This window comes from Macaca nemestrina, chromosome 3, assembly GCF_043159975.1.
Source record: "Macaca nemestrina isolate mMacNem1 chromosome 3, mMacNem.hap1, whole genome shotgun sequence".
In the NCBI taxonomy this organism is placed as follows: Eukaryota; Metazoa; Chordata; class Mammalia; order Primates; family Cercopithecidae; genus Macaca; species Macaca nemestrina.
Genome location: NC_092127.1, coordinates 16,760,675 through 16,782,925, shown reverse-complemented (window position 1 = coordinate 16,782,925; position 22,251 = coordinate 16,760,675). Strand labels below are relative to the sequence as shown.

The 22,251-nt window shown below is 41.6% G+C and overlaps 1 protein-coding gene across 5 annotated transcripts in view; it reads left to right on the top strand.

The window, feature by feature from the left end:
- Window positions 1-22,251, top strand: part of LOC105466678 (polypeptide N-acetylgalactosaminyltransferase like 6) — a 1,213,852-nt gene that overhangs the window by 1,185,971 nt on the left and 5,630 nt on the right. For all 5 annotated transcript variants that reach the window (XM_011715760.3, XM_011715757.3, XM_011715758.2 and 2 more), the window contains one exon: window positions 3,477-3,626. In XM_011715760.3, coding sequence (XP_011714062.2) covers window positions 3,477-3,626 — 150 coding nt within the window. The remainder of the gene's footprint in view (window positions 1-3,476; window positions 3,627-22,251) is intronic.

Below are 22,251 nucleotides of genomic sequence, written 5' to 3'. Positions count from 1 at the left end.
TACTAGGTAGTGATTACATTCCCTTTCAGCTCTGGCCTTCTGAATGTATAAAAACCAAAGACAGAGAGATGGAGACAGAGAGGGAAATAAACCAATCAAGACCACTTGTTTCTGCATTGGTTGGACTGCCTATAGTACAAGGGAAATGTGCTATTTAAATAAAATAAAGATTTAATCAAAGCCAATGGCAAGTTTGTTGGCCAGGAAATTTCTATTAATTTCTATTCCAATAATAGGTAACTGAATCCAGAGTCATCAAAGATGAAAATTCAAAATATAAGCATTATCACTGTTACTGTTGTAATTAAACAGCACAAACTCATTTGAGAGACTAAAAAGACATTCATTTATATTGATAGTTATCTCAACATATGATAACAGATAATTGTGGGTTTTATTTATTCAATAGAAATTTTGTTGAGGATCTATTGTGCATCATAAATTGTTCTAGGTGCTGTAAACACAAAGGTAAAAATGCTCCAAGCCCTGCAACCAAGGATCTCACTGTCTAGGGAGGGATAGAGAAACATAAATGGACAATCATGATGAAATAGGTAAGGGATGGGAAGGAGTAAGTAGTTCAAAGAGGATGGCTTCTTGGATGAGTGGACACCTGAACTGAATCTTAAATGACAGATGATCATTACCTAGACATACCTGGCTAGTGAATGTCCCCTTTCCAACCAGAGGGATTTACATGAACACAGCACAGAAGGAAATACACAGCCTGGTTTGTGTGAGGAACTACAAACGTTTTAGCATTGCTGGAACATAAACTTGAAGGAAAGGAATGTAGGTGGAAAGAACAGCAAAGGCCAGATTGTGGAGAGTTCCTAAGATGTTAAGAGTTTGAACTTTATTCTCTAGGGGTTATGTGAAAAGGCTGTGAGAGTTTAAATTGAGAGGAAACAAGGTCACATAGGCCTTTCCAACAGACTTCCCTGGAGGCTGAGGAAGGCAGATGTGTGGTAACCAAAAAAGGCAGGTGGGAAGGAAGCCAGTTTGGAGATCATTGCAAGAGCTATTGAGAGCAATGGTTGTGGGCATAGAAGGGAATGAACAAATTCCAGAAAAGTTTATAAGACGAAAGTGGTAAGACTTGGTCATTGATTAGATGAAGATGATAAGGGAGACAAAGGAGTTAAAGACTCCAAGGTTGATAAGGTGCATGACATGACCACGAACTAAACCAAAATAAAGGAGCAGGAACAGGGCAGAAGAGAAGAAAATCAATTGCATTTAGAATACGCTGGATCTGAGATGTCCATGGGACATGCAGCTGGGAAGTCCTGCAAGTAACTGGACATAAGATGGATGATGAGTGACCGGCATACCGGTGAGAGTTGAACTGAGAGTATAAAAGACCAACCAGGGGAGGTGCAAGGACAGGGTCCAAGAGAGAACCCTGAGCAACACCTGCAGTGAAGAGATGCATGAAAGAGAGGGTAGCGAGACGGTTATAAGATAACAGAGGTGCATAGGGCTTCAAAATCCAGGAGAGCAGTGAGTTCTGAATAGAAGAGAGTGATCAAAATCTGAATAGACACTTCCTTGAGAAGTCATTCTTCTGTGCAGGATTTAAAAGAATCTAAAATGTCTCAGTCCACAATCATACTTTAAAAACTCTAGGAAAAAAGACTACACAATTCCTCTTTATGAATTTATTTCAAATGCCTATTTTAAAAACCCCTTGTTCTTCTATATGAAATCTTCTCTTTTATCCTGTCTTCCAGGGTAACAGAGTACGCAGTGGCCATGGTCGAGAAGGTCGCTGTTCACATGCTTGTTTAGATCATTTCTTGAGACCACTTAACTCAGTTTTTTCCATTTGTCTTCAGATTCCTCACCACTTAACTATTTTTGTTAGCCATTCCTGGAATTTTGCCAGGTTCTCTACATTTCCTTTCCTAGGTGAAACCTAACAGCTGAAATATACTGAGGACCTGGTCAGTGCGTAGTGTATTATCTGCATACAGCTGAGCATTGTGCTTTCTTTTATATCCACAGGGTTTCCCTGACAGCTATTTTCTATTTTGCAATTCACAGTTTGGCTTCACATAGCCAGCCTGCCGTAAGTCCTATTGTAAGAATTACATAACCTTCCTGGGATTTTAGAATTGGGAGCAATCACAGGGCTCATATAGTCCATTTGCACACTTACTTAAGGATTTCTCCTACTGTACCTTTCAAATACCCTTATTTGTTGTCCAGTTCAAATAACTCAAGCAAATGCTCTTCCCCTACAGGTGTGATGCTTGTTTGCTTGTTAATACATTGTAAAGCCAACTTAGTGCATCATAAACCACATTTTTAATATAATAGAATGGGACGGATAGGCTTGGAGAGGCTGGACTAGGATATGAACATGTTGGATGGAATATCAGAGTCATTAAACTCAGTAAGGATAAATATCATTTCATGAAACTTTTGTTTATATTGGAATCAGGGGAGATCTGTGTGTGTGTGTATGTGCGCGTGTGTGTGTGAACTATATTTCTTACGGTGAGTTACAGTCTAAAACTTTCTACATTGCTCTGAGGAATTACTCTTACCAACCCTAGGGAAATTAATTGGCCCATTCTTCACTTCATCAAGCTTAGCTTTCCTTTACGTTAGGTTGTTCAAGGTGCTAGCATCAATTCAGCTCATCTCTACTCCTTGTCTCTTTAGCTAATCTGCAACTTTGGGCAAACTGTGTAGGATTTGTTCCAGTAACATTTTAGCTAAATAAAGACTGTAGGGTGTTATTAAAGACTTTCTGGCCAGGCACAGTGGCTCATGCCTGTAATCCCAGCATTTTGGGAGGCTGAGGCAGTCAGATCACCTGAGGTCGAGAGTTTGAGACTAGTCTGGTCAACATGGTGAAACCCTGTTTCTACTAAAAATACAAAAATTAGCCAGGCATGGTGGTGGGTGCCTGTAATCCAAGCTACTTGGGAGGCTGAGGCAGGAGAATCGCTTAATTAAACCTGGGAGGCGAGGTGAAGGCGTCAGTGAGCCAAGATCGCGCCACTGCACTCCAGCTTGGGAGACAGGGTGAGACTCCAATACTCAAAATAAATAAACAAACAAACAAACAAAAAAAGACTTTATTTCTCTCTCTCCACCCCCCTCCTCCTTCTCCCCTCTCTCTTTTCTCCCTCTCCCCTCTTTCCTCCCTCTGTCCTCTTACTCCTTCTCCTTTAATCTCCTTCTTCCACGAGCCTCCCTGCATCTCTTTTTCCACCACCCTCAATATTTTCTCAGGTACCTGATTGGAAACTCTTCATTTGTGTTTTTTGGCAGCCTGGACCAAAGTGCAGCTGTTACTGCTACAGCACTTTATGACACGTACCTTTTCCAACACCTCTATTAGGCTGAGACTTAGCTCTTTTTAGCAGATCACAAAGCAGGAGTTCTACATTGCTAAAAGTGCCCTTGCATCTTCTCTCCAAATCAAACTCACTGCAGCTTTTCTGCTACTGTTGCTTTGCTAGCTTTTTACCTTTGGATGGAGAGAAGATATTCGACCTGGTGAGCCACTGCATACCCGGAAATTCTGCTTTGATGCGATCTCACACAACAGCCCCGTGACACTCTATGACTGTCATGGTATGAAGGGGAACCAGCTCTGGGGATACCGGAAGGTAAGAGTCAGTCCACTGTGGTCATTCTCAAATTGCTCTGTTTTAAGTTATTCTTACTCAAAGTTTTCTTTGAAAACACACTGTTGCCGGGCGCGGTGGCTCACGCCTGTAATCCCAGCACTTTGGGAGGCCGAGGCGGGCGGATCACAAGGTCAGGAGATCGAGACCACGGTGAAACCCCGTCTCTACTAAAAATTACAAAAAATTAGCCGGGCGCGGTTGTGGGCGCCTGTAGTCCCAGCTACTCGGGAGGCTGAGGCAGGAGAATGGCGTGAACCCGGGAGGCAGAGCTTGCAGTGAGCCGAGATCGCGCCACTGCACTCCAGCCTGGGCTGGGCGACAGAGCGAGACTCCGTCTCAAAAAAAAAAAAAAAAAAAAAAAGAAAAGAAAACACACTCTTTTAGGCCCTGCACAGTCACTCACACCTGTAATCCTAGCACTCTGGGAGGTGGAGGTGGGCAGACCACCTGAGGCTGGAGTTCGAGACCAGCCTGACCAACATGGTGAAACCCCATCTCTACTAAAAATACAAAAAAAAAAAAGTCAGGCATAGTGGCGGGTGCCTGTAATCCCAGCTACTCGGGAGGCTGAGGAAGGAAAATCACTTGAGCATGGGAGGGGGAGATTGCAGTGAGCCAAGATTGTGCCACCACATTCCAGCGTGGGTGACAGAGCAAGACTCTGTCAAGAAAAAGAAAGAAAGAGAAGAAAGAAAGAAAGAAAGAAAGAAAGAAAGAAAGAAAGAAAGAAAGAAAGAAAGAAAGAAAGAAAGAAAGAAAGAAAGAAAGAAAGAAAGAAAGAAAGAAAGGAGGGAGGGAGGGAGGGAGGGAGGGAGGGAGGGAGGGAGGGAGGGAGGGAGGGAAGGGAAGAAAGAAAGAAAGAAAGAAAGAAAGAAAGAAAGAAAGAAAGAAAGAAAGAAAGAAAGAAAGAAAGAAAGAAAGAAAGAAAGAGAAAGAAAGAGGGAAGGAAGGAAGGAAGGAAGGAAGGAAGGAAGGAAGGAAGGAAGGAAGGAAGGCAGGCAGGCAGGCAAGAAGGAAGGAAGGAGTTTTGATTTAAAGTTTTACCTAGTCATACATACACACATTTGGCTCACACATCAGATCACCAGCAAAGGTGAAGGGAAAAAGCGAGTGTATAGAAAGGGGCAAGCTTTTAGCTTCTCTTGTTATAGGTACAGCCATCACAATCAGTTATGATTGAAAAATGGCTTTGAGCCAGAACAAGGGATGGGTCTAGGTTTAACTCAGAACACTCCCAAAAGGAGGAACCACACATCCAATAAGCAAAACCACACATGCATAATTTTTAACAACACCCATTCACAACACACATACTAACAGATTATAGCATCCATTCATTTATTATGTATCTCAGGCTCACTTGCTTGGGACCTGTATGGGTTAAGACAGTGATGTTTACACAAATATTTATACATCTATGTAGATATAATTGCTGCAATCCTTATATGCAAAGTGACCCATTTACATTTTCACCAAAATCCTGCCCAAATGTAGCAAAGAAGAATTTATTTGGGGAATTTAAAAGTTTCAAAAATTATAAAGTTAACAGTGAATGGTAGGAAAAACTCAATAACATATTGAGTTATTGACTTTATAAGTCAGATTTTATTGAGCTAATAAAATAAATAAAAGAGCAATTAAGTTATTGTTTGAAAATATTTTTATTGTTTCCTTCTGACAACTTTTTAAAATACTATACAAAATTGCTTTTCAACTTCTTTCCTTTTGGGGATAGAACTTGGCTGTCAATTAGCAATTACTCCACAAGCTCCATTCTGCCCCCTCAAATCCATGGACCTGCTGGGGCCTTCTCAGCCAGGGAGAAGGTGCCTTCTGTTTGCTTTTTCACACTCTGAGGCCAGCCTTGCCTCAGGCTATAAGGAAAATGGAATATCCCCTATTTTATTCATGAACTTGGCCATCCTGTGGCTGAGGCAAGGTCATTGTCCTCCCAGATTATAGAAAGCTAAAGGAAAGAAGTAGTGGAGAGTCAGTGTGGGGAGAGGGAGGACTGGTTATGTTACTTGTTCCCTTACTTAATAAGCATCCTGGTTGCCACCTCTTAGAGATGAGCTCCTAAACTATATTCACCCAAAGGTGGACTTGTTTGTATAAGTTTATTCTGCATCCCACCCCTATCCAAACACCTGGCAGGTTGTGGCTGTGTCTAGCAAAATTACAAAACATCAGTTGAGCCGGGCGCAGTAGCTCACGCCTGTCAATCTCAGCACTTTGGGAGGTGAGGCGGGCGGATCACCTGAGGTCAGGAGTTCAAGCCTGGCCAACATGGTGAAACCCCATCTGGACTAAAAAATACAAAATTAGCCGGGCATGTTGGTGTATGCCTGTAGTTCCTGCTACTCAGGAGGCTGAGGCAGGAGAATTGCCTGATCCTGGGAGGCAGAAGTTGCAGTGAGCCAAGATCACACTATTGCACTGCACTCCAGCCTGGGCAACAAGAGCAAAACTCCATCTCAAAAAAAAAAAAAAAAATTCAGTTGTTATATCCTTCTACAAAACAATCTAGAATGAAAGGAGCTCAGAAGATGGTATCTGATAAAAATGAGGCTGGGGGAATATTACTGCAATAGGAAAACTTCACCGTTTTCTTTATGAAATGTATAATAAATGATTCGTCTTATCAAACTCTTTTGCTATTCAACATGATACAGCCTGTGTGTGGTGCAATAAAGTAAGGTTTTTTCAATGATTATATTCTGACATCTAAGGAGTTACTTTCTGCGCACATCAATAAAATAGCTGATTTGCCATTTCCTTAGTATGTTGGTGGTCTCTAATGAACAGAACATTTCTCATTACTGTACATTTATAGCATGACACACCAACCACTCAGTAATATGCAATTAAGCCAAGAAAATGAAACTGTTTTTATTAGGGAGCTTACAAAAGCTTACAGATGGATAAGACCAGCTCATACACAGAGCTCCTTGGAAGAAAAAAAACAGGCTGCAGTGGTTTCAAGGGGAAACTCTTATGAGCTTTAATACTAAACCTTTCCAGGATCCTAAGGAATTTGTGAAAGGAAACCACTAGATTCAATTGTGCTGTGGCTCTCTTCTCAGCTTTTTGTAGCTGTTGGTCTTGCGTGACTTAGCAAAAGGTTACACTCCATGTGTATTTTTACAGCAAGCAAGGTATTTATACTTAATCAGGAACATGCAAAGGCTCAAAATGGAAAGTTTCTGAAATATCACATCTCGGTGGATGACTCAGGCCTATTCAGACACACCTGTTTTAGAAAATTCCTCTTGTTTTTTCCAAGGGCTCTGCCTAAGGCATAAAGAGAAAAAGCACAAAGAGGAATCTCTCTGGGGTGCTACCTTGTCCATTTGGAAGCAGTACTTGGCTCTGGCGGCTTCTGGCAGTTTTGGATGTTTTTGTTTGTTTGTTTGTTTTTTAAGACGAGTTTCATTCTTGTCGCCCAGGCTGGGGTGCAATGGTGTGGTCTCGGTTCACTGCAATCTCCCCTCCCAGGTTCAGGCAATTCTCCTGCCTCAGCCTCCCAAGTAGCTGGGACTACAGGCAAGCACCACTATGCCCGGCTAATTTTGTATTTTTAGTAGAGACAGGGTTTCACCATATTGACCAGGCTGGTCTCGAACTCCTGACCTCAGGGGATCCACCCACCTTAGCCACCCAAAGTGTTGGAATTACAGGCATGAGCCACCGCGCCCGGCCTGGAACGTCCACTTTTTATAAGCATATTCATGAGTCAATGAGAGCCCTCTACTAATTGCCTAAAGGGCTGTGTGAGCCATCTCCTAACTTCCTAAAGTCATCATCATCATCATCATCATTATCATCATTATCTCCAATTTAGGCATCGAGCTGATTCTTACACACATTATCTCAAACCTCATAACCACTTAGGTACTATTCTGTATAATTTACACAGGAAGAAACTGATACTAGCAGATATGTGGATTCAAACACAGGTGAATCTGGCTTTAAAGTTTCTACTATTTCCTCTGCCATGCTCTTAAGGAATAAGATCAATATTTCCTAGGAGCGTTTCCCCAATGCCTTGGATTCAGTGTTGCTGATACCAGCCAACCCCTCCCTCCCAGCTACATGGAGAGATCTTGGAGAGAGAAGGTGCCCAGAAGCCACCTTGCTTGAGTGGATGAAAGTTGTTTTCGGGCCTTGCTTCCTGGTTTCGGCAACTCTCACTCCACTTTTAGTTATTTTTAGATGTGGCTCTTTGCCACCACAAAAGGAGAAGAGCATCCTTATTCTATGATGCCGGGGCTATGTTCAGTTGCACAGCTGTTTCCTACAGTAACAGGTACCCAGGATGAGGAATCCTGTTCCTGGTTTTCCTTTACCACCAGGGGGACCCCTGTTACAAGAACAGTGAATTGTGGAGGCAACCTCAATAAAAATACTTGTCCTCACCCAGCATCAAACAGGAAACTGTCTTTCCTCTTCTTCAACCCCCATTGGTCACTAAGACTTGTCACCCACTTCCCTCCCCAGTCATTGGTCACTAAAATTTGTCACCCGCGCCCCTCAGCCAATATCTCTGAAATCCACCCCCTCTTTGCCATTTCTATAGCCAGCTCCTGATTGGTTCAGTCTTCACATCTTATCCCTGGGTTATTGCAATGGCTTCCTACAGGGCTGCCCTCCCTCCTGTCTTTCCCCTTCCCCTTCCCCATCTTCTGTCCTGAAGCCAGAGGGAGGTTTCACAATACCTGGTCATGGCACTCCTCTGTTTTATGACTTCATTTGATTGAGTAGAAGATAGAGTAGAAGATAGAGCGCTTTAGCCCCTCGATACTCATCTGGATCCTTCACAACCTGGCCAACATAATAGCTGACCATCAGCCCTTAGAGTTATTCAGGCTTAATACACCCCAATTCATCCTGACATTGTAAGGGGATCTTGAATAGCTGTTTTGCTTCTATGACTTTCAACTGCTTCACCAATATAATAATGATAACTGAGTGAGATAAACTATGGAAAACTTCTAGCACAGTTTCTGATCATATCATAGGATTTCCATCTGTGTTGGTGACAATGCACTTTTTACATTGATCATCATGGCAAGGTATATCATAATATAACACATCATTAAAGCAATCTCTCCCAAGCAATATTGACAGTTGTTATCCCTCCAAAATTAAGAGCTATCTCCCATGCCCTTTCCATTGTAAGTAAGCATTTTATTAGATTATAGCATATGTCTTAGTTTGGGTTTTGCCATATATACAACCTAAAGTAAGAATTTGAATGCACATAGTTTATTTGGTATATAGCCCAAAAAAAATTTGACAGGGAGTGAGGAAGTGAAACGGAGGAGAGATCGAAGTCAATAAAGGGTGCATTATCAAGCAAGTACCACTGCAGGCAATTAGAACTCAATCCTACTGAAGATCTCTGGAAATGGTATATAGAACACACATAAGGGAGTCAATTTTTTGATCAGGTTCCTGACCAAAGATTGACTGGAGTGGTGTACAAATAACCCAACTCCCTTGATACCTCTGGCCTGCTGCTCTTACAGACAGAACTATTCTTAAGCCAGGGAAAGTCCTTAAGTAGAGAGATGCAGTGACATCTAGGCCGGCATGCACTGAAATGGAAAGGCCTGAAGGGCCATGCTCAGGGTACAGACACTGTCAAGAATCCGGGTGCTCTACATCCTCACCAACACTTGGTATTGTCAGTTTCTTTTTCTTTTTTATTCTGTGATTGTAAAGTGATATGTTTGTTAGCCATTTTGGATATCTTATTTGTGAAGCACCTACTTGAGTCTTTTGCCTGTTTTTTAAACATGGGCTGTCTGGCTTTTTCACACAGATTTTTAGGGATTTTTTTCTATATATATATATGTACCTCATTGGATATATGCATTGCAATATCTTATTCCAGTTGGTGACTTGTCTTTTTTTCTGTTTAGTGGAGTGTCTTAATGAAAAGCTATTCTTTATGATTCATGGATTTTGTGTTCTGTTTAGGAAATTCTAGCCTTCATGTAGTCTTCCAAGTTGTCTTTGGAAATATTATTGCTTAGTATTTTACATTTTGGTATATAATTCAGAATTCTACATTTCAGTATAAATTCGATATATATATATATACACATATATATACACACACACCGAATATATATACACACACACAGATTCTCTCTCTGTTACCCAGACTGGAGTGCAGTGGTATGATCTCGGCTCACTGCAATCTCCTCCTTCCAGATTCAAGCAAGTCTCCTTCCTCAGCCTCCTGAGTAGCTAGTATTGCAGGCACATGCCACCCAGCTACTTTTTGTATTTTTAGTAGAGATGGGGTTTCACCATGTTGGCCAGGCTGGTCTCGAACTCCTGACCTCCTGATCCGCCCACCTCAACCTCCCAAAGTGCTGGGATTACAGGTGTGAGCCACTGCGCCCAGCCCTCCCTGAAATATTTTTATGTGCATAACATAAGATAAGGGTTGATTCATATATAGAGATAGATAGAAATAGATACAGATATATACTGATAGAGACATGCTATTGATTAATCACCATTTATTTAAAAGACCATTTTTTCCCACTGCACTGAAGCGACGCTTTTATTGTAAGTCAAGAGGTCATATATACATTGGTCCATTGTTGAATCCTCAAGTTTTTACCATGTAACTAAATAGTCTTAGCCATACAGAAAGTAAGCTAATAAAAATAAACTAACTTAATCTAATAGTAAGTATAGCCAAAAACTCACAACTACCATCACTCTTAGTGGTGAAATGTTAAAGCTGTCCTCCAGAGACGGGGAATAAAATAGAACGTTGACTATAATCATGTTTTTCAACCTTGTATAGGATATCTAATCTGTGTAATCAGGCAAGATACAGACATTTAAAGGTATAAGAATTAGAAAGGAAGAAATAAAACAGTCTATTTGTAGATGTCATGTTAGGATATTTAGAAAATCCAAAAGATTATGCAGCTAAACTATTTTAAAAATGAATAAATACATTTAGCATAGGCCCAAGATGAAAATGAATTGTTTATATACTAGCAACAAAAAATAGAAAATGAAGTTTAAAAGTGGTTCCATTTGGCCACTATGAAAAGCACAAAATAGGAATAAATCACAGTAAAGATGTGCAAGACTTTCATGCTGAAAACTACAAAGCATCACTAAGAAAAATCTGAAAAACTATAGAGGGATCCGTCATGTTCAAGGTTTATGTCTCAATATTATGAGGATGTCAGTTTTTAAATTATCCAAACATTTAATGCAAAACCAAACAAATCTCAGGAGGCTTATTTGTGGAAACTGATAACCTGATTCTAAAATTTACATGGAAATGTAAGGGACAAGAATAGCTAAGAAAATCTTGAAGAAGGAAAAAAAATGTACTAAAACATTGTCAGGTGTCAAAACATTAAAAAGGTGTATTATTAAGGCAATGTACTGGCATGAGGATAGACTGACTGAGGCTCCCTAGAAGGTGAAGGCTGGGTATTGATATTCTTAGAAAGGTCCCAAGAGATTCTAATAGGCAGTCAGATGGAGAATCACTTTTGTAGCTCTAACTTTTACCTTCTTCCTTTCATCTACTCCTCCCTTTTGCTCTAGTTGGAATTTTCCCCTCTTCCTGTACTCCTATAGCATTTTGTTTCCTTCTTTGTACTTAAAACACTGTATATTATACATACTTAACCCCCTCACCCCCGCCAACTACCTGAAGGCAAGAACTTTTTAAAAAATTTCTATACAGCCTGCCTAATACCTAATATATGAAGTTCCTAAATAAGCATTCATTGACCGGCTTAAAGAACCACTAGTTCAATTATCGATATGAACCCTGCCTTCATAAACCCCAACCTGTGCTGGATAAAAGTTAACACATTTCTTTGTCTGAAAACTACATATGCAACCTCCCAAAGACCAAAAATAAAAGATTTAAAATTACTTTCCTTAGTTGCTCTCTGGGGGTTCTTATAATTTAACTTTCATAATAAAGGACTTGCAAATAGCATCAAACAGGAAGTACAGGTAAGAAGGCATCTGCCAGGCTGAATTGATAACAGTGTAACAATCTCATTCATTTAAAAAGTGAGTGGGTGGAATTCTTGGCATCTGCCTACATTTGACTATTTGTTGTAACTTATGATATATGCCAGGTTTTGGCCTCTCCGTTCATAAAATGAAGATGTACCGGTCCACAAAGATGCCAGATAGAAGGGCTCGAGGTTGTTATTTTAAATCATTCTGGACAGGTATTGATTTGGAACCAAAAAATAAAGAAAGTGTATATAACAAGTTTAACCTAAAAGTCATGTAATTCAACTCTGGTTCTGATAAATGAAGTCTCTAAAAAATCCTGGACATGTTGTCAGAGGTTGGGCAGTCACACTCTCCCAGGTCAGCCCATTTATGTTTGGACAGTCCCAATTGCCAGAAAGCTCTTCCCTGGCCTTTGGTTACCACACAGATTATATTTAATTGTTTTCACTCAAGACAGATCCCAAATATTTGAACAAATACCTGCCTGGTCTTTAATCCAATTAAATGGCCCAAATTCCTGCCACTGCTCTCCATATGACTTAATTTGAACCTACCTTGATCTCCTGGACACTCGCCCCTAATGTACTGCAGATAGTCTTAGAGAGTTGCATGATTCTCAGCACACAATATTGTAGGAATGTTGTCACCAAGGAAAGTATAATAAGTTTCTAGCACCTTTTGTTATGAGCTTCTAGCACACTTTGTTGTGAGCAATGTTTCTGTTAATTTAGCCTGAGTTGATTGATTTCCTGTCTTAACTTCACACACTCAGCTTCTTAATGAGCTTTCAGTATGGGAGAAAAAAATCTCAGTCTTTTTGTCTTGCTTTGCTAAACAGACATATCTCTCCAATATTACACCTGTAGAGGTCATCTTTTACATTTATGTTGCTATCCACTTTTTTCCCATTAAACTCTATCCTATTATAATTATCCCAACCTGGAAATATAATATCCTATTATAATTATCCCAACCAAATGATTATTGAATCAATAAACATTTTGATTCAACTTAATAGCAATTGAACTATAATTTGTTCCAACCACAGATTGGATCAACATCCATTCATTCCTTCATCTAAATTGTTGATTGCAGTGCAAAGTCAAGCACTGAGCACTCTATCATATGGTAGAGGTAACAAAATCCATTAATGAGCATCATTTGGAGGAAGTTACTCAACCAGAAAAAAATTCATGTAAAATGATCTTCTAGACCACCATTCTCCAGCTTGCCCATAAGGAAACAAAATTGAACTCTTCAAACACCTTGCTGAAAACCGGATGCCCAATGTCTGCAACATGCCCTTTTTGGTAACAGACGACTTAAGTCATTTTATCCTAAGGAGTTGCGATCCTTATGGAGAAAATTTCAGCGCAAATTGAAAATTCAGTCACCTTGTCAAAGAAGAATGAGGCTAACTCTTACTATACATTCGCCCCAGCAATGAAGCTGCCTTTTCAATAATTAATTCTATCTTCCCATCCTATTTTTAGCTGTATGTCTAACCCAGCTGAAATCACTTAGGTTGTTATGACCTTCTAACTTTTACCATTTCAACTTAAGCAATATTCCTACTGATTACCTAACATACTTAACTGCCATTCTGTGGTTGCTCGGAAATAGAAAGGCTCTGTTATCTCTGACTATCCTGGGGCTCTTCCATAAAGAGAAAGTCTTTGTGAATTGAATGCCTGCCCAGATCTAGACTGTCAAACAGAAAAGAATCTTGTTAATAAGAACTATGAAAAAATCAAATTAGTGTTTGTTGATCAGGACAATTCTTTCCTACCAAGCAGGTGTGGGGTGGGAGCAGGACTGGTAGTTGGCTTAGCCAAGAAAAGAGATGAAACCTAACTCAGAGACTCTGCGCCCAGTCTGTGCTCTTAACCTCTGAGTTATGTTTCATTCCTAATCCTAGCATTCTGGGAGGCCGAGGCATTTGAGAGGCCGAGACAGATCATTAGAGCCCAGGAGTTCAAGCTCAGCATGGACAACGTGGTGAAACCCTGTCTCTAGCAAAAAAAAAAAAAAAAAAAAAAAAGCTGGGCGTAGTGTCACAGACCTGTGGTCCCAGGTATTTGGGAGGCTGAGGCAGGAGGATCACCTAAACCTGGCAGGACTAGGCTACAGTGAATCATGCCACTGCACTCCTGCACTCCAGCCTGGGTGACCCAGCAAGACCCTGTCTCAAGAAAAGAGAGAGAGAACACAGGCTCTGGCTCCTGCAGGGCCCAATAATAGTCATGGCCCCACTGTAGATGCTGGCTTTGGGACCTTGGGCAACTTTCTTACTATGAGTTTCTGTTTCTTCATTTATAAATTGGGGATAATAATGCCCTTTATTATCTACTTTAGTATGTGCCTTAGCAGGTTATCCTGATAATTTTAAAAAAATTTAAGTGCACCTAAAGCATAGCACATAACAAGAGTTCAATTGATGTTAGCTGCTACTATACCATGCATTCAACAAGATAACTTCTGATTTGATTTTAGCTCTCCAAATAAGTTTGCATACAGAAATAGATGGGCTAACTACTCATATTTCTACACTGTACATTTCTGTACTATTTTAACTATTTAGTTATAGCTAAATCTTAAAATATCAATTTCATGAGAGCAGGAATTTTTCTCAGCTTTCTTTCGTGCACTCTTTCCAGCATCTAAAACACTCTATGGCACCTAATAGGTACTTAATTCAAATTCATCGAATGAATGAATAAGGGAATCTAGCTTCCTGTTTGTCCACATTCACCATCTCTTCAGGTTGCTTAAGTGGGTTTAGGTAGGAAAAAAAAAATAAGAGAGAAACTCTGGGTAGAATACTTAGCGCTGCCTGACACCTAGATACACGTTTGACAAACAGTAGCTATTATGTTCACATGACTTGGGGAAGGTTTACTGAGGGGATCTGAAGAGATATGGATAGATGGAAACAAGATGGAAAACATATGGGCTTGTTCTACTCATAGAGCTTTCAGTATGGAGGGGAAGCAGACAAATACTACTAAAAGGAAGTGTACAGGATAATATGACAACACAAAACACTGGGCACTATCCAGATGAGAAGGGTGGGGAAGCCTTCTCTGACAAACTAACTTCTAAATGGAGACCGAAAAGATGGAGACTTTTACCTTTTTAGATGGGTAAAGCAAGTGATGGAGAAAAAGACCCCAGACATCCAGATCAACTTGTGCAAGACCCTGAGATAAGAAGGATATTGTTTTTCTCAGAACAGAAAGAAGCCAGTTGAAATGCATACGTGCAGCAGAAAATGAACTATTAGGTTGGTGCGAAAGTAACTGCAGTTTTTGCCATTAAAAGTAATATAAGGGCCGGGCGCCGTGGCTCACGCCTGTAATCCCAGCACTTTGGGAGGCCGAGGCGGGCGGATCACGAGGTCAGGAAATCAAGAGCATCCTGGCTAACACAGTGAAACCCCGTCTCTACTAAAAATACAAAAAGAATTAGCCAGGCATGGTGGCAGGCGCCTGTAGTCCCAGCTACTCTGGAGACTGAGGCAGAAGAATGGCGTGAACCCAGGAGGTGGAGCTAGCAATGAGCCGAGAATCAGCACTGCACTCCAGCTTGGGCGACAGAGCGAGACTCCGTCTCAAAAAAAAAAAAAAAAAAAAAAAAAGTGATATAAGGTCAGACATCCCAGCCTGGACAACATGGCAAAACCCCATCTCTACAAAAAAAAATACAAGAATTAGCTGTGTGTGGTGGCAGCACGCATGTGGTCCCAGCTACTCAGGCTGAGAGGGAACGATTGTTTGAGCCTGGGATGTCGAGGCTGCAGTGAGCCAAGGTGTCGCCACTGCCCTTCAGCCTGGGCAACAAAGTGAGACCCTGTCTCAAAAATATAGAAAAGGCCAGACATCTGTAGAAGCAGGACTACAAAAGACCTTGTAGGTCATGCTAAGAATTTAGCTAAGGGAGTGTGAACTGTTTGAATGGATTGCAGAGCAGGGATCTAACACATCAGGATTGATTTTTTTTTTTTTTTCCCCCATGATCCTGGCTGCTCTCAGGAGAATTGAGGACAGGTTGTACATATCACTTGACCACAGCCCAAAAAAGCTGGTGAGACGAGCAGAAGGAGGGTTTGAAGGCTTGCTGTAGCCAGCACCGTCTCAGCACACACACCAAGGGGTTCTGTCAGGGCATTAATAAACATTATTTCTTTTCTTTTTTTGAGACTGAGTCTCGCTCTGTCACCCAGGCTAGAGTGCAGTGGCGTGATCTCAGTTCACTGCAACCTCCGCCTCCTGGGTTCAAGTGATTCTGGTGCCTCAGCCTCCCAAGTAGCTGGGATTACAGGCATGTGCCACCATGCCCAGCTAATTTTTGTGTTTTTTAGTAGAGATGGGGTTTCACTATGTTGGCCAGTCTGGTCTTCAACTCCTGGACCTCAGGAGATCCACCCGCCTCGGCCTCCCAAAGTGCTGGGATTACAGGGGTGAGCCACTTTGCCCAGCAATGAAACATTATTTCTCATTGGCCAAATTAACCACCGATGCAGGAAGACCAATTTTCTCCTGCAGTGAGGAATTCTAGCTGTCAAAGAAAAAATGGAAAAGGGTAGACAAAGAGACTGGTCTGTCCTTTTTATGCCTATCAAGGTGTTATTTGCGTTCTCTCAGATGCCAACAGTAAAAATAGGCACAAAAAGCCTCCTTGATTTGTCTTTCTTCCAGATGGCTCAAAGGGTAGTCAAATATCAACCTTGTTCATCTGCACAACCCTAAGAGGTGGGAAAGCAGATCTTTTAATTCCCTGTCTCATCCCACTCCCCTCCTGCCCACTCCGTTCACTTTACAGATGGAAACCCTGAATCACTGACAAACTAACTGACCACAAAAGGTTATTGTCAGAGATAAAACTAGGATTAAAACTGGTTTCATAATTCCAAACCTTCATTCCCTCATACCCATATTAGACACAAAAGGCTTTGAACAGGAAGGAGTTCTCTCTTACAGAAATATCCTCTTCCAATGTATACTCTTACAATGAATCCTTCTACTTACATGGAAATTGATAGGAGGGGGTAACTCAAGTCTCCCAACTTGACACAGAGGAGCTACCCTGAGATCCAGTCTATATCTAACTGCTCACTGGGCATCTAAACTTTGATGTCCCATAAGCATCTCCAACTCATCATACCTAAAACTGAAATCATTATCATTCCCACACCAATCATGTTTCTCTTTCTGCATTTCTTGCCTTGATACGGCTTTTCCTCTAGACATCCACCTCCTCCTTCTACTTCAACCTCCACATCTCATTAATCAGAATGTCCAATGCATTTACTTCTCAGATCACTCCCTGGGTCACCCCCAACTCATCCCCATTGCTCTCGTTTTTGCATCAGCTGAAATCTGAATCATTGAGGTAGCCTCTGGTGGTTCTCTCTTAGTGCAGTCCAATGCCTTTCTACGCCTCCTCCATCTTCCTCACTGCCACCCTAACTATAGACCCTGTGACTCTTGTTCAAATCTCCCAAAGACCATTCTGAGATACTTTCATGAGAAGTCAAGCCTTAGCACTATACCACCATTTTTTCATGATGTGGCCCCTGCCTACCTCTCGGATATCCTCGTCTGGAATTTTTCCCCTTACTCCACCTATACCATATGACTTACTGGTCTCTGGCACAAGACCCAACCTCCATCACCTCTGACAACTTCTCCTTACTCTGGCTTCCTCACTGTTCTCTAACCACCAGGGTGCATACCTGCTTAGGACCTAAACCCTGGCCATTCCCTCTGGGTAAAGGGTCTGAGACCCTTTGCATGGTTAATTAACTTACCTTCTTGGAGACTCCTCAGATGTTACCTTCTCAGTGAGGTTTATCCTGGCCACTCTATTCAATGTTCACATTGGCCCCACCCCTGGCACTCCAGGTCCTTCTGACCACCTTAATTTTTTTCATGTCACCTCTGAACAGGCTATGTGTTTACCTACTATGTTCATTGCTCACTGTCTGTGGCCCCACTGCCCCATCCTCACCCCTACCTCTAGAAAACAAGCTCCAGGATGGCAGAGATTTTTGTCTCATTAAATTCATATTTCAAGCACCCAAAATAGTGCCTGGCAAATAGCAGGTGCCTAACACATTCTTTTGTTGAATAAATTAAATGCATAAATATACATGTTATTTTATATATTTTTTCATATATTCTTCCTTAAATCTAGAACAACCTAATTCATATCCTATTCACTCTCATCTACAGTGTCATTGACAAGTTTTTACTGCAAACATTTCTTTCTTTCTTTCTTTTTTTTTTTTTGAGACGAGGTTTCACTCTTGTTGCCTAGGCTGGAGTGCAATGGCGTGATCTTGGCTCACCGCAACCTCCGCCTCCCAGGTTCAAGCGATTGTCCTGCTTCAGCCTCCTGAGTAGTTGGGATTATAGGCATGTGCCACCAAGCCTGGCTAATTTTGTATTTTTAGTAGAGACGAGGTTTCTGCATGTTGGTCAGGCTGGTCTCGAACTCCTGACATTAGGTGATCCAACCACCTTGGCCTCCCAAAGTGCTGGGATTACAGGTGTGAGCCACCGCACCTGGCCTACTACAAACATTTCTTGTTTACCTATTGGTCTCCCCTATGTCTTGGGTCAGAGGGTGCATCTTAGGTTATCTTTCTATGCTCTCTCCTCATACATACCAGAAAGTAAAAGTCACTTAAATATTTGTCAAACTCAACTGACGTGATTAATGTTACCTTCTAGGCAAAGGACCTAAACACACAGATCAGATACAAGCTCTGATCGTAATTGCACAGAAGAGCTCATTTCAGAGCCATAGATACCTTCACTCCATAAATTCTTTTGCTTAAAATGGGAGGTACTATCACATCAGTTTGGATAACAGTTGAGGCAGAGGCTAATTTTTTAAAATTCTATTTTGCCAGACTTCAGAAAACACAATTTAGTGTTGAATAGCTGGTCTCAGACCAGATGGTTGGTACATTCTGATTTTTAGAACTGGGGACGCTCCCTGACTGAAAATAAATAAAGAAAGGGAGGGTGGAATCACTATTACTTAGTTATTTACCTATTGGCAGGACACTATGCCAGTGATTTTGTATCTATTAACTCTTTTTATCCTCAAAATAAATATGTGAGGCGTACTGTCATTTACATGTTACAGATAAGTAACCTGAGGTTCAGAAAATTAAACAAGTTGTCCAAGATTACACAGCAGGACTAAAATCTGATAAATCCCCTATGCCACAAATCCAAGCACCATGTTGCCCGCGTTTCCCCAGCACCATGTTGCCCGTGTTTCCCCAGCACCACGTTGTCCGTGTTTCCCCAGCACCATGTTGCCCGTGTTTCCCCAGCACCATGTTGCCCGTGTTTCCCCAGCACCATGTTGCCCGTGTTTCCCCAGCACCATGTTGTCCGTGTTTCCCCAGCACCATGTTGTCTCTGCCCACCGTGTGATAGTTTCGTTCTTGGAATCACCTTCCTATACATAATGGACTCATATACCTATTTTACTATCTTTGCATCTTTAGCATTTGGTTCTTTTATGACCATCGTGGAATATTTTCTGTAACTCACACATTCTTTTAGAGTTCAGAGCCTACAGGACTATGGAACCTAATAAAGTCTAGCACAAACCCGTGAGTGCCACAGAGTGTCACACACACGTCAGTCAAGTCCACGGGCCTGCTATAAAGAAGTGCCCCTTCCAATGAGCTACCTGGAAAGGCGCACCTAAAGTTGCCAGGGTGCACTGATCGACTGGCATTGAGCACTGATTAGGAAGTAGTTCTGGATTCAAACTTTCGCATTTCCTCTCAAGGATTTCTCATTTTCTCAGGCAAAACAAAACAAAACAAAACCCAAACAAACAGAAAAACACAAAAATAGATGGAGCAGGCATCCAGGAAAAGTGGACGTAATAAAGGGAAATGCACTGCTGGATTACACTGTGAATAGCCAGAGCACAGGCCGTGCCATGCCCCAGGACTGGACAGAGAACAATCTAGTTAAAAGCACAGAAAGAACATCTATCGTCCTTTAGGGAGGGTTGTTTTAGAGCAGCACACTTACCGAAACACTCAGAAGTCTATTCCACAGAAAAAACTGTGTTCAATTCTGTTCCAGCATCACTGCTGTGACCACTGAGGTGAAGGGCAGAGGAGGGAAAGGCTGTCCTAGAACCAAAGACCACATTCAAAAAATAATTACTCGATCCACTGACTTAATTCCAACCAGGAAAAGCACCAGGAAAGACATTTAGTGATTCACAAGCTCAGTTGAGTAGAAACTTAAAGATGGCAATGATGTAGCTAGCCCCCAAGGTCAAAAGTGGAAAATGCTAGCTATGAGCAAGGCAAGGGCGCTTCGAGAAGCTTCACTTCCGGGACTTTGCTGGGCACTCCCAAGACAAGGGCGAGCAGAGCTCTGTCTCCAACCAGGGAACAGTCAGTCTGTGGATCTACCGATCACTGTGGATGGTCTCTAGTTTGACACCCTGTCATTTGTCTCTGTCACTAGTGACCTTTGGAGTAAAATGCTCATTCAATTTTATGACTAGGAGAGGCTCCAGAGATTTATCTAATCCCCCCAGCCCCCGCATTTTACTGATGAAGCTTCTCAGACATAGACAGATGAAGGGAATCCAATTTTTCAACTTTTATGAGAACATGAAGTACAATAACAGAAAACATATTCTGGACGGTTCGCGGTAGCGGTATATTTGCATACTCGACTGGGTTCACCCCAGGAGTACACCTGTATTTGTCAGAGGATGTGTTCCAATATGGGATTTGGAAAAATATGACCAGTTGATGGCTCAGAAAATAATGTTTGAAAAAATAAAATGTTCAGAAAGTCGGGTTTGGCATTTGCATGCATGCTGAGGTACACAAGCTAGGGAAGAAAAGAGAATAGAAACATGTCCTACTCCTTTTCTCATTTCTTAACGTTCACGGAGACGTGTGTTTTGAGGGGGAAATTGTGCTCATCTGGAGAGCCCACAAGAGCTTTTCTTTTTTCTTTTCCTTTTGTTTTTGTTTTTATTTTTGTTTCATTTGTTTGTTTTGAGACAGAGTCTTGCTCTGTTTCCCAAGCTGGAGTGCAGTGGCCTGATCTCAGTTCCCTGCAACCTCCGCCTCCCTAGGTTCAAGCGATTCTCCTGCCTCTGCTTCCCACGTAGCTGGATTTAGAGACGTGTACCACCACGCCCGGCTAATTTTTATATTTTTATTAGAAACGAGGTTTCACCATGTTGGCCAGGCTGGTCTCGAATTCCTGGCCTCCAGTGATCTGCCCGCCATGGCCTCCCAAAGTGCTGGGACCACAGGTGTTAGCCACAGTGCCCAGCCCCACATGAGCTATTGATAAAGGTAACAACAGAAAAAAATACAGATGGTGAAGAAGGGGCAAGAAGTGCATGTGTATAGAACAAAGTGAATTAGAATGTAGCAGGTCACCTAGAATTTTCATGACTATAACAGCTTAAGAGTGCTCTTTGAAAAACTGACTTAAATATATTATATCCATATATATTATAATACACATATTATACGTATTATATAATGCATGGATGTATTATAATTGTATATTAGAATACATATCCATGTAGCTTCACTAGTGGCTGGGGCTGGGAGAATGAGCATGAGAGATTCTGGAGAAGTAGAGAGAAGATAATGAAGGAGACTGCTGCCCGAGGAGCCACAGTGGCGGCTGGGAGAGGGCATCTGGGACAGCAAATATCTAGGAGCCCCAGAATAGAAGGGCTGGTGGAGTGAGCTGCAGCTTGCATTCTCCTTCCTCCTGAAAGCTGCTTCCTCCACCCCGGAGGAGAGAGTTTCTCAGTCTTTCCCTGGGGTCAGACACCGGTGGAATTAATGAAGCAGGAGGGAAAGAAAATGGCAAGGAGATCTCAGGAGCCCTCTTTGTGTAAGGAGAGTAAAATCCACAATAAACTCAGGAAACTCATAAAGAGAGCAGAAGAGAATAGCAAGCCTTTGTATTAGGCACAGCTCTTTGTTTACACTGAAAATAGAAACAGGCAAACTAAATTGCCTGCAGGTTGCCTTTCTCCTTCCTTATTCTTTCTTCCTTCATGCAGTGCTTAACTATGCAAACATCCGGATCCTAAAAGGACATTAAATATTGCTTGATGGAGTCTTAAAATCCAGGAGTAACCCAGAAATGTTTACAAAGGGTGCCTGAGAAACTCCTAATTCTAAAAGCATTGCAAGTTTAGTATTCCTCAGATAAAGGTAACCAGAGCCTGTAAACCTTTCCTAAACTAAGTAAAACATTACTTGATCCCAAAATGTGAGCAGCGATTTGGGGATATTTTCTTGTATTATTGGCATTATAGACCACATTAGAGATAAAATTCATTACTAATAAGCAAAAATCTTTTTTTTTTAGCATTGCCTTATCCCCACTTACACAATTAAAAGGGGGTGTGTGTTAACAGAGCTTGTTCAGATAATGAGCTTGCTCACTACTTAAACTTTCTGTCCCCGTGTATCTTTTCATTCACTGGACTGTTATCTGCATCACGTACCTGGGGGCTTTTTTTAAATGAATGTTGCCTCCTCCATTTT